This window comes from Glossina fuscipes, unplaced genomic scaffold (genome assembly GCF_014805625.2).
Source record: "Glossina fuscipes isolate IAEA_lab_2018 unplaced genomic scaffold, Yale_Gfus_2 42, whole genome shotgun sequence".
Classification (NCBI taxonomy): Eukaryota; Metazoa; Arthropoda; class Insecta; order Diptera; family Glossinidae; genus Glossina; species Glossina fuscipes.
The window spans coordinates 2910026-2923403 of NW_023998426.1; the positions used below are offsets into that span (position 1 = coordinate 2910026).

The 13378-nt window shown below is 33.7% G+C and overlaps 2 protein-coding genes across 4 annotated transcripts; one reads left to right on the forward strand and one right to left on the reverse strand.

Moving 5' to 3' along the window:
- The first annotated feature begins 3879 nt into the window (after window positions 1-3879).
- Window positions 3880-4769, forward strand: LOC119636919 (cuticle protein 1). Its single transcript, XM_038032643.1, has 2 exons — window positions 3880-4079; window positions 4166-4769. The coding sequence occupies exons 1-2, from the start codon at window positions 4065-4067 to the stop codon at window positions 4601-4603; spliced, it is 453 nt and encodes a 150-aa protein (XP_037888571.1). The 5' UTR covers window positions 3880-4064; the 3' UTR covers window positions 4604-4769.
- Window positions 4770-7576: 2807 nt separating this feature from the next.
- On the reverse strand, window positions 7577-13138 carry LOC119637034. 3 transcript variants are annotated; one of them, XM_038032808.1, is made up of 3 exons: window positions 12577-13138; window positions 9227-9291; window positions 7577-8025 (listed from the first exon to the last, which is right to left on the reverse strand). In XM_038032808.1, exons 1-3 carry the CDS (start codon window positions 12595-12597, stop codon window positions 7752-7754), a joined length of 360 nt encoding a protein of 119 aa, XP_037888736.1. In that variant the 5' UTR covers window positions 12598-13138; the 3' UTR covers window positions 7577-7751. The 3 variants fall into 3 exon arrangements, with proteins under 3 accessions (XP_037888736.1, XP_037888734.1, XP_037888737.1); XM_038032806.1 differs by lacking the exon at window positions 12577-13138 and having other exon boundaries at window positions 9227-10883; XM_038032809.1 differs by lacking the exons at window positions 9227-9291; window positions 12577-13138 and adding an exon at window positions 8244-8489.
- Between the last annotated feature and the right edge of the window lie 240 nt (window positions 13139-13378).

Consider the following 13378-nt stretch of genomic DNA (forward strand, 5'->3'; position numbering starts at 1 on the left):
AAGTGTTTTGCTTCGAACCACTTTCTCCACCACATCCCATATTTATTTTGAAAAGTCGTTATATGAAAAGATGTAAGTCATTATGAATGACATTATGAATGATTAACGATCACCTATTATAAACATATGTAAGTATATATGCATACTTATGTACATACTTATATCTATACTTACATATATCTTTATTTATACATATATATATTTATAATGCAAGTACATGCATATACTAATATCCAAATGGAATAAAGTGCGGAGACGAAAAGGTTGTTTTTTAAATCTTTTTTTTTTTTGATGCAAAAATTAACAAGAATCTGGGATTTTCCCAATGCGTTGATCGAAAGTGCCTTTAACATGTCAATAGGCACGATCCCATCTCTATTCCAGAACGAACTACATTTTATTCTTTCGCACGGCATTTGGGGCGCACGAATTCTCGAGAACCCAATCCCAGTGACAATATGCAGCTTGAGCAGTAAAGCATCTCCGCAAAGGGAACTCTCATTGGAGAAACCATCGAGAGTGACGAAGGTCGTCTGCCTGCATCCTTCTAAGCAATCAGTTCTTCTAAAATTCTAAGATTTAACTGAGGGTGGGTGTGCTTGTATGTGATATAAAGGGCACTAGAGCAATAGTACTATAATTGGCTACCTGGCTAAGCTGCTTCGGTAGTGCTCCTTGGACATTGAAAGTCTATGGAGAAAAAATATGAATGGCTATCCACAATGTAGAGATAATTCAAATACATGAATGCCTAAATGCCGCTAATGCCGAATAACTGAGCACTTTTCAACAACCACAATTTCTGATACCTGGTACTCTAAGTGTTGTGAAATAGTTTTACAGGCTGGCAGGCGCAAGTTATCCTTTGCATGTAGCTAATCTCAACTTGAGCGTTTCATCTAATTAGGCCATCGGTTTAGTTCAAGTTTCGTTGGCTAATAGTACTGCGCCTGTCATTCATTTATATCTACACAGTAGTAAACAAGCGCACATGTGGGCAGAAAATCAGGCATATGCGGTTGTATTAAGGTAAAGGGGTACTCTCTTCCATTTACCTGCTATTATATTTTTTATTTACCTTTTATTTATGTGGTAGGAGCATTTATGTATTCAAAAATGCCTTTAGAGTTATGTTAAGCATATACAAAAACTTAAAAGAAGTTCAGTTCAAGAATGTGAGTAGGTAGATAGTGAAATTGAAAGTGTATATGCAAAAACTGAAGATCAGCTGAAAATTTTATGTTTAAAGGAAATCATTTTATTAGAAATCCACTATTGTTTTTAAGGACAGCTTCGATTGCTCTAGGTGTGCATAAAATTAACTTACGGCAAGTCTCTGTCATACTTTCTGAATCCTTTTCCAGCAATGTTTTTTATTGTTGCAAGAAAGCTCCGAAACCTGACCTTAATAGGATTGAGGTCGGGAGACTGACTTGGTGATCCAAGTTAGGCTTCCGGAGCTGTGTTTTTACCAGACTGGGTGAATGTTTCGGATCATTTGCTTGCTGAAATTTCCATACCTAACATTAGAGTTTCGAAAGAGTTTTTATCTATAATGTTTTCGAGGAGATGTATCGCGCTGACACATTTCCAAGAAAAGCAACCTCATAGCATAAGATTTCTTCCGCCATGCTTCAGTATTTTCTTAGTAAATCTAACAAGGAATTGTTCCCATTTCCACCGACGGGCAACTGTGCCCGCATCATTGCGAAAATAAAATTATTTTTGTTCCGTCGCTCCAAAGTATATTTTCGAACAATTTTTCGCCCTCTAGTACGCATTCATTGTTTATGGGCTAAAGAAAAGCATTCTCTTTTCGTTAAATTAGCTTTGTTGAGCAAAGACACTTTCCGGGCTATCGCTTGCAGTAAACTGGCAACAAATAGTCGTTGACGGATACTTTTGAATGATACCATATTTCCAATTTCAAAGGACTAGATCGCGTGAGATTTGCAGAAATTAATTTTGAATAGTTTTGCCGCAAATAAAAATGTTATGTGGGCTTTGTGGAAGCTCTCTTTTGGGATAGAAACCCATCTTACTCGTACTTTTCTGACACATGTTCAACTTCGGGTACCGAATCATGTCGCTTGTACAACTTGGACAACATTTCGTATCTTATTGATAGCAAGACGACTTTGTATGATCCAGTGCCCGTGCTATTCGGTCGCGGAACTCAACCTACTGCCCGTATCTTGTGTTTAAATATATACATATATATCCCGGTATGATTTGAAATGCATGCTACACCCAATATATTTTAGATGAAGTATACAAAAGTTAGTGGTGGGTGTTAAAAAGTTGTAATTAGTGTGGCGTGTTTGCTGAAATTGTCCACTGTTGCCATAAACAAGCTGCAGGACATGCCCAGTACCACAAGGAAACCACCTGAGAAACAAGAGGAAGAGAAATGGAAATTTGTGGTAGCCTTCGAAATTTTGAATCTCCAGCGACGCCTTTAAATCCGCCTCTGCTCTTAGGGTGTAAGCATAATATATTTATAATTTGACCTCATCTTAAAAGTACTGCCCTAATGCGGCCTTCATCGATTTCTCTTTGCAAAATTATTATATAATAACTACTTCATTGTTTATATAATAGACGGAGTTGCAAAGTGTTTGTACAATTTGTAGAACCTCGATGTAAATTTATAATTATATGGTCAAAGCTGTAAAATGACTAGAACTAGTGCGCATTTATATGGAATGTAATAAGCGTGTAACTTTAATCAATCTACGGTTCTTGAAATGCATTTTTATTGTAAAAGAATTTAAGTCAGCGTTTTTGATCCTTCCTGTATATGTTGACCCCACCCACCCATAAGACAATGACAAGAGAACTATGATGCATTTGTATTAAATTGTTTTTTTTTTTTTTTTTTATTATTAAATTATGCTATTGTTGTTATCGTTGTTGTTCTTGTTGTTGTTGTTGTATTAATTCTGTGCAATACTTTAATGAAAGTTGTTATAAGAGGCAATGAGTGGCATTATGTTGAAATATTATATTTACTATATGTATTTATATGCATGTGTATATATCAATCTATCCAATATTATACTGTAAGTTATTTATGGTAAGTAGGTATACACAAATGTGTAGAGGTATCGATATGCAAGTGTATATATGTAGATAAGTATGCACAATGTGCATGCATTTATTCATGCCTGCATATTGCATTGCATTTTGGTACAATTGTTAATGGGTTAAGTTTTTAAGTGAAGTAATGCAACAAATATGGAGATGAATGTGTGACGTATGCATAATTCGTTTTAGTTTCATGTAGGTTGTATATGTATTTAAGAATGTACATATATATATATATATATGCATGTGTTTATAAATAATCATTTACCTATGATCAAAGAAGAAAAGAAAAAAAGAACTGTATTATCGAAGAAAAAAAAAAGAAAAAAGTAATCAGTCATGGAGCCAAATATTGCAAATCGCAATGAAATGCAACCACTAGAGAGCAAGCATCAACCACCATCACCGCCATCACTACCACCACTAACTAATGTATGCATAATAATGTTAATAAAACAATAATGTAACAAATTCTACTATAAGTGTTTTATCTTGTTGTTGGAGTTGTTGTTGTTAAATTTTTCTTTTTTGTGGTTAAACTGGAATACAACAACAATACAACAATAATATCGAGCCATAAGATCATACCTTTAGATTGAAATGAGAGCATATTAATAAGCGCAGCAGCGCCCATTTTTTTTTTTTTTTTTTTTTTTTTTTCATTTTCTTGTTTCATTATAAGATGCTTGCGGGTTTGTTCTTAACGCTCGTAAATATTGAGTGCATTAAAATTTAAGCTCTCGTTATATTGCTATATTGTTAGAGAATTACTTCACAAATTGTATATAAGTGTCAACTACATCAACAGAACTTAAGACAGTCGGTTGCCACAATCAAAACCAATTGGAAGTTTAATCACTAACGACTCAATAGCGATTATAGTTCAATTGGACATCGAGTAGAAAAGGATTTCATTTACATACAAAACAACAGCAACAACAGCAAGAAAAAAACAAAATAAAAAACAAATTTTCAAAATGTTCACAAAATTGGTGAGTAAAAGGCAAATGCAAAATGATGAGTTCAAAAAAGGACTAACTGTATATGTGTGCTATGCTTTTTTGAATAATTGCTTTAGGTATTTTTTGGTTTGATGTCAATGGCTTTGGCGAAGCCACAACATTTGCCCGCTGCCGCTCAGTTTCCGGCTGGTGTGAATCCTCAGGACTGCCCTGGCTTCCCTATCTGTGATAATGCGCGTTTGCATAATCCTGCCGCTCGTTGGCAACCGGCCCCCGCCTGGCAACCACAACCGCAATGGGGTGCCCCTCATTGGCAAGCTCCTGCTCCCGCCTGGAATGCTCCTGCTCCCGCCTGGGGTGCACCCGCTCCTGCAGCTGGCGGTGATAAATTTCCAGCCGGTGTTAGCCCTCATACCTGCCCTAATTATCCTTTCTGTGATTTGCATGCCGGTGCTGCTGGTGCTCCTGCTCCACCCCTACCTGGCTGGACTGAACGTCAATATCCTGCCGGTGTTAGTCCGCACACTTGCCCCAATTTCCCCTATTGCCACTAGATGTATATAACGATATATCCCAAAAGCCTGATACATGTGTTAACATCTTCCATTTCCATTTCACTCCAATCCATCCAAACAACTGAACCAAGCGAAACCTTCGAGATCCTTGTGAGTTGCATATTCCATTCAATACTCGAAATTGTATTATTTTACTCAACATCCTTCCCGCACACGCACCCACACAAATTTTCGAAATCTACTTTTTTTTTACTTCATACCTTTTTGCATGCACTTAATCTTTACCTTACACATCCTTCACAGATTCTTATCTACTGAACGATTTCCCCTTTATTTTTTGTTTGACTATATTTCTTTCCTTTATTTTAGAATTTTTTTCTATTTTCCTTTCTGTTCGCCTATAGCAAGTGTTATACACAACTACTTACACATCATAAATGCTATTCTTGCCTAGAAATTACCTGTATAAACTTGTGATTGTTGTTGGTGCAATATAAAGAATAAAAAAAGAAAAAAAAAAGAAGAAAATATTTTTTTTAATAAAAAATGCAATAAATTAAAATAATTAAAAAAAGAAATCACTTTTTGTTTGCTTATATGTATAGTAATGCATAGGAATGACCTCAGGTATAAAATTCAAGAACACAAAACTCCCACTTAACTGACTTGACTTGTAACTAACAGGTAGACGTTTATATGATATGTGGTTTACGTTATTTTTTTTTATTTTTTTTTTTAAGTCCATGTATTAGTGTTATGCGGAACCTTAAGATTTTTTTGCGTAATTGTTGGCGAAAAAAAAAAAAGTAAAAGTTGTTCAATGATTGCGTTAGAGTTACTTCTAGAAAACTGTTTGCAACCGATTTTATGGCCCGAAGGTCAAGTCCAACATATTTACCTAGCAAGAATTTCAATCTTTTTAATACGAGTAGTTGTAAAAAATTGTTGTTGTCATTTGTGTGTGCATAACAACATCATTAAAACAATAACATATTCACGTATTCTGGTTCACTACGTTTATGGTACACTAGTTAACCATGCTCTTCGTTAACCAGTTATGTCAGTTTTCTTAATAGCTATTACGTACGCGGTTCCTTAAAAACTCACTTTTTTTTTTTTTTTTTTTTTTGTCTTGTATGTTTTGTTGTGTTAGTCATAGATATCTTTAATTATGACTTTTGAATGTATGTAGGTATGTACGAGCTTTTGTTATTTTTATCGTTTCTTGTAAAAGTCTTATTGTTTCAAATTATTTATAATTTTAATCTGTTAATTTAATAAAGCAAAAAAAAAAATTCCGCTACTTAGTAATTAGTGTTGATTGTGTAATCAAAACTATTTCAATAATAAGTCCAACGTACCGCACGGGAAGAAGTTTGAGATGATGTGATGTCATAAAAACTTTTTGAGCATCCAGTTTAGTATCGTCAGGGCTTCGTGTAAAGGCAGAGAATCATCTTGAAATACCTACGAACTGTCCCTACGTACATTATCAAGTTGAGATTCGGAAGCTGTTTCTAAGATTTCAAAGTAAGAACATTCACTGAAATGCTCGAGTGACATGGATACAATTCATGACACATCATAAGACTCCTCAAAATGTATATATGTGTTTGACATAAAACGAATTTTGAGTCTTCTCGTCCTCCATCCAAGTATACATGCATTCATTATTCACCTGGACTACTTATGGTACGAGAACCTGAGACAGACCCACGTTTTCTTATACCGATCGATTCAGAATCACTGTCTGATTTCACTTTAGATTTTTGGTTTCAATCTACAGGCAGCAATTTTTCAGATATATTGATGAAATTTAGTATACAGATCCCAAAACAGGACAAATGCCGAATGCTATTGAAAATGATGCGGATCAGACCACTTTTTCAATCACTTCCCGTATAACACTATAATGTGTTGAATTGTTTTTACTTGCATTTTTATCCAACAAATTTGCGTTTGTGTGCCTACAACTACTACGTGCGTGTTTATCCGTCTGCGCATACATTAAATTAATCAGCTTATCTATCCTTCCACTCTTTCACTAAACTCGATCCTTTCCCGTACCTCCGATCGTTTCGATATCTCATTGTCCATTCACTTGTGGACCAATTCGCATCATTATTGCCAACTTTGGAAGTCGTCGAGTATATGGAGTGATTGCAAAAGTTTGCGATTTTTTCCCAGCAAGTGAGCGTAGAGAGGCGTAACGTTGATAATATTAAACGTATCAAGCCATATTGTGCTGATGGCCGTAGACTAATGTGTGGTCCATTCGACAAGTCCTGTGCTGTATTTATCAAGTATGGTCAAACTGCGCTGAGATTTGGTAGTCTTGTCTACTCGGCTCTGTAACTATGACTCTATCAAAAATCAAAATATCTCAACAATTGCGTTGCTTTAGGTTCAAAACAAGTTTACATGGACAGAGAGTTTAGACGGACAGGTGGACAGACGGGCTTAGATCAATTCAGATTACGATTCTGAATCTGCCCTTCTGCGTGTTACGTACGTTCGCACTAACTTAACACACGACCCTGTAACGCAAGTCGCAAGTATGGTATAAAACATGCAGCAAATTTTTGCTTTAACTAGTGTATGAAAATGTAGAAGAAGAAAAAGTTTGTTCGAATTATCAACTAAAACTATGTTGTTGTGCTTATGTTGTGTTGCTAAACATTTATTTGACCTGAAATGATCTCAAATTATCTTAAAGCTAAGCGGCATTCATAAAAAGTAATCAAAGCACAAATGTAATTAATGGCTTTGCTGAGCGGTCAAGATCAACAAAACCCCTTGAGGAAATATCGTGGACAAAACATTTCTTTTGCATTTCCTATAAATTAAAATTCAATCTGATTAATTAACTTTCGCGTTTTACATTTATTTATTTTTTTTTTTTCCTTTTACATATACATATATACTATTTTATTCATAAGCATAATAAATCCTACACACACATTTATTTACAAATCTATATAGTACATGATTTTATAAAAAAAAAAAACTAACTGAGAAGTAAAATAATAATAATTTTACAATATAATTAAAAAAAAAAAAATTAAAACAAAAATAAGAGAAAAGTTCCTAATTATGTACATTGTGACTAAAAAAATGTGAAGAGAAAAAAAGGAATTTAAAGATAATCGGACAAGATCGGTAAGGTAAAGGTATTCTTCTTAAAATTCTAATACCAGCCACTCGAGGAGAAATCTTTATGCACAACATGATCTTCGTGATGAACATGATGTACAGGTACATGAACTTCTTTAATGATTGGAACGTGCACTTCTTTGACCACCGGAACTTCTTTGACTATCTCCTTAACGACAGGCACTTCTTTAACTACCTGCTTAATTACGGGAACTTCTTTAATAATATGTTTATAAACTGGCACCTTTTGTACATGATGATGATGTATGGTGTGAATATTATATGGAACGTGTATGGTATGATGTTCACTATATTTTAAAAGAAAAAAACAAATGATAGAAAAAACAATCGGAAGAAAAAACAAAAAAACAATCGCAATAAATTGGCATAACAAAGACAAAAAAATTATTTATCAAATCCATCATCCACACATACCGTACTACATGCTATATCGCTAATGCATAATCCAAAAAAAAATTTATACTATATTTAAAAACAAAAATACATACCATTCATACATACTTACACATATTGATTTTGACAAGTGTCTATGTGCATGTGTTCGTTATATAGGAAAAATATATGTATGCGCTTATAAACCGCTTGCTTAGATTTGAATGCAAGAAAACGAAAGTGAAATTATTTTTTATTCACTTCTTGTGTTCGTATTGGCTGGCGGTGATTTACAATGTGAACCAACAAAATACGAAATAATCATGTCACACTTGTTGTTGTAAATTTTTATAATTAATTTGTAAGCATATATATATATGTAAATGTTAATATTGCATGCATTAGTATATACAGTCTGATCGCAATTATTTAATATTCTTCAGGTAATTCTCTCTAATGTTTGTTCGTTTGCAATACAAAATAATCTATAAAAGGCAAATGAATACATAATTATATGATAATAGCATTAGTAACAGTAATAGCAATTGGAAAAGCAACAACAACAACAACAGAAATACGCAAACTATTTGTGATTTGTCTTATCGTTCATTCATATTGATTGTCGAAGCAAGAGTGACGTGCATTGTTGGCTCCCTTTCTTCTTTTTAATTTTAAGTGTACATATCTAACACACGTTTGTAATGCTTGTGCTTATACTTATGCTTGTGCTTGTGGGTATATGCAAGTATATATATATATACGTTATATAACACAAAATGCAATTCTTATTAAAAATTCATATTAAAAGAAATCAAAGTTAGAAAAAAAAAAAAATAAATAAATAAAATAAAATATAATAAAATGAAAATAAAAGTAATTTGCGATTTCGATTTCACTCTATTAACCGGTAATTAAGTTCATGTTGCTCGACAACTTCTACTTTCATGTCTCTGGGGTAAATATATGTATATGTATATTTATTATAAAAAGTGTGTTGGAGGGACTTAAATGCAAGACAAACGACACAATAAAATCAACAACATTCACTTACATATTTATAATTTTAATAACAAGTTGATATACTTTTAAAAATTATATAATTGTAACATAACTTACTGTTTGCCATAATAGCCCGGTTTGGGAGAAGCGTACGCCACGGCAATAACAACTGCCAAGATTACCTGGAAAACGACAAATAACGAAACAAAACAAAACATATATGTGTGAGAGAGAGAGAGCAAAGAAAAGGAAATTCATTTCATTTATATTTCATTTTATAAATGTATGTATGACATATAATGCATTCCTCCCCGTTCCCAATGCGTGTCATTACTTTTTTCCCTACTGCATAGCACAATACATTCGATTTGTTTTCTTGAATGTTAGTTTAGTTAGTTTAGAAATTGCTAACTGGGTTTCTTATAGGGATTGACAAAATTAGCAAAACTTATCATTCGCTTCACATTCGCTTGTCTTTGTAAAGATGATAGTCTCGCTTATCCTTGAACATTGCAATGTTTTCAGCCGCTCCATTCACATACATTTCCTCGTTGTCGTTACTTTTGCCTGTTTGTGAAACCTCTCAATATGAAAAAGGAATATATGAACCGGAACTGCTTGTGATAGGTACAAGGATGTATTAAGTTTGTGCGTACGCATGCAACCCCCAGAAGGTCTTGAAATGGGCCCACTTTTTATTATTCCGGCCGATTGGGAGCCGCTTTCTCAATCAATTTAAGCTTGTCTGTCCGTCTGTCCATCTCGTTTTTTTTGCATTCGACCTGCTGGTCGCAATTTCTGAGATATTTTCATGAATTGCGGTACATTGATGCGGTTTGACACACAATAGCATGTGAACACGGGCTGTATTAAATTTTGACAAAACTTGAAAGCTGTTGGTGCTCGATCGATTTTGGATAAGTAGAATACTGAAATGAACAATTTGCTAAATGTCTAGCAGAAACCATCATAGTCCTAAAAGTATGAGCTTCTGACCAGCCGCAGCCGGAGGTCAAGTCAAGCGTGAAAATGGCTGTCAAAAATATTATACCTATCGTGGTCTGCAATAGAGGTGGGAATGAGCATATTGAGCATGTGAAGCCGTACGCGCACATATATATAAACAAAGTAAAAATAGATATATATGTATATATATATATATGCGCGTGTGTGTGTGTGTGTATTCATCTACCTATCTACATGTATAATATTTTATCGCAAAAAATGCTCCCAAAAGTTTTTGACTATCTTTCATTATCGAATACATCGATCAATAAATTCCGGGACGAGGTAAAGGAACCACTTTTTTTGCCAAATTCTATTTTATTTGTCAGTATAGTCGTCCTCAAGACTGATTTAACCGCGTCGCTCTCGTAGATAATACACTGGTCAATAAATTCTTCTTTCTGACTATCTTTATGTCAAACCTATAGGAGACATATCCTGAGTGATTGGTCATATTACAAAAAAAATGTCTAGGTCTTTTTTCTACAACGATTGGGGATCACCCCTAAAGCATGTTTTGCTACGCTAGTCAAACAGCAATTCAAACTTCAAGTCTTGCAATTTTGCCTTTGTAGCTTGCTCTACTGTGAGTAAGCCCAGTATACAATGCGAAAACAACAACAATTGAATACATTGTCTACAGATATCTTTAGGATGTCAGCTATTTTTTGCAATTTCATTTTCCAATTATTGAGGATAATTTTCAGGAATCTATTAATTTGTACTTGTGTAACCATTTGGGCGTTAATTGCGTAACGCGAAGCCATTACCCTTGCAAACTCTTCCTTAAAATTAGTAAACCATTAACAAATTGTTGTTTTCGACGAAGAAGAGTAGAAGCAACACTTTTCAAGCTAATCCGAAATTTTCCAGCTGCCGACCATTCCCCGCAATAATTTCAAAACAGAGCGATTTTATGCTGAAAAATGATGTTATTCTGCATTTTCCCCTATAGCGGCCGTTTATGGAGCAAATTATATTAGTTGAAATGTTCCGCAGCGATGGTTGAACTTCTAGTATTTTATAAGCTGCGAAGGGGGATGTTAATGATTTTCTTACTCTATTTAAGGAGAGGTGCAATGCGGTCAGCACACTTTTACGTAAGGACTGAAGATATTACTTCACCAAGAAAAAGTTAAAAGTTGGGAAATGAACGCAGAAAATCCCTTAGACATTTGCTTTTAAAGCCGTTAGTAAGATTTTGGATTGAGTTAGCTGTAGAAAACCTAAAGAACTGAAAGTCATCCGAAAATGTTAGAATTTCCTCTTGCGCAGATAAAAACATAAAATGGATTAAAAGTTTAGATCGTTTTCCTTTTTTTTTTTTGACATGAGTGCCGGTCAGGCTCTGTCTATACACGCAGGCACGATGATGGTCAGAAAAGTTCAAAGTAAGGATGCTTCAGATAGTTAATATATTAAAGCGAATATAATCCTTCTACTTGATTATTTTGTCATATATAAAAAGATGACAAACCAGGTAAAGAAACTATAGCGCGCCATGGCTCACCACTGCTCTATATATTTTATGTAACGACTTTTTAAAATAAGGCGTTTTATGAGAAGTCTGAGAAAAGGTGAATGCACCAAATTTCATTACAATATATCAAAAATTATGATCGGACAGACTGACGGACAAACTTAGCAATTGTGGAAAAGTGTGTGAACTACAAAAGTTAAGTTTGAAAACTCTACTCTAGATGCAAAATTGAAACCCTAAAGTCTAAGGCAACACTGCCTTGACTTGCAACAATTAATTAATATATTCAGTGAAAATAATTCAGTGATTGACAAAATGTACGGTGCATGAAAATTAGCTTCTTTGCAGATTTTTTATCCGGTTTGTTTCATCTATCAATTGCACACATATGTTTATTAAGACATTTAGCTCTAAGCCTATTTCTGTCCTTGAGCTCAGTACTTTTTAGACTGATGTTCATAAATTCTATTCATCTATCGTTTCTGAATTTTTTTCCTCAAAGACAACGAAGAAATTTTACTTTAAATTTTTAACGGATTCCTGAAGATTACGTTAATGAAAGTTAGAAAATCAACGGCTGCAGGTCCTTCCATGAACTTCTCATGAACACAATATTCGTCTTTCAGTACATGATTTACAATCTCTATTACTATTTTGCAGCAATTAGAGTTCGTTTTTGATTCTTCAATTCCCAGCACATAAACACGGAACCAGCCAACCTTGTTTATATCATATAAGACATAAAACGTGACTCTTTCTCTTTTATTGCGAGTGATGAGTAAGCACTTAAAACCGTTTCCCAATATGTTTTCTGAAGATATTAATTTTAATATTCATTTCCTTTTATGATAATTGTTATTGTTACTTTTTTTTTTTTTTATTTGTTAACATTTTATCAATTATTATAGAATTTTTTTTTTTTTTTTGTATATAAATAAAGAGCCTTTCAATGCACTTTTAAAAGATTTCTCTTAACACTTACAAGTACTTTAAAACTGATCATATTTAATATCAAGTTACTGCCCGTATATATGTGTATATGAAAGCGTGAAATTTTGAATTTATATATAAATTTTCCGTCGATATAGATATGAAATACAAATTTATATGAATTTATTTATTTAGCTATGTGAGACGAGGAGACAAAATATTTGAGTTTGTTTATTGAATAAGAGTTGTTTGCCAAAATGTGACTGATAACCAAACATGGTTTTCCGTACGTTTTATATATGGATGATATTGTAGTCTGCTTTTAAGACATATCCATACAATTGTTGTTGTTGTTGTTGTTGTTGTAATTATTTTGTATCTCCATCAAACAAATGCAACGGGCTTAAATCGTGTACATGAATGAATGTTGGCTGGTTGATGGCTGGCGCGGTGATAGCGGTTGTTCGAGGCTAAGCTTAGTTTAATGTTGTGCCCGTTTGTCTAGTGTGTGAAGCTCTCATGTTATATGTTGGTTACTTATTTTACTGATAAAATTGTGTGCTGTTGTGTATAAACCGCAAAGTAACACACAAATAGTTTGAGATTGCAGCAATATTTTTGGTTTACATTTTTTTACGCCAGCAAAAAAACAAAAAAAAAAAAAACCAAACAAAATAAGACCAACCAACTTACTTACTGATTAATCAACAACAAACTTTTAAAGCCAACAACACGCATTGATTTTAACATTTGCAACAACAATTGCGATAATAATGAAATGTTAACAGAGAGTTTATTCGTTTTTTTACTGTTGTTGTTGTTATTGCTCTTGTCATTCTTTTATAATTTAACAG

Bases quoted from the DNA above. Each gene is read 5' to 3' on its own strand.
- LOC119637034 (XM_038032806.1), bottom strand. From the start codon at position 9,327: ATGTTTTGTTTTGTTTCGTTATTTGTCGTTTTCCAGGTAATCTTGGCA. The intron at 8,026-9,226 runs GTAAGTTATGTT...TTTAAAATATAG, and splicing joins CCGGGCTATTATGGCAAACA to TGAACATCATACCATACACG.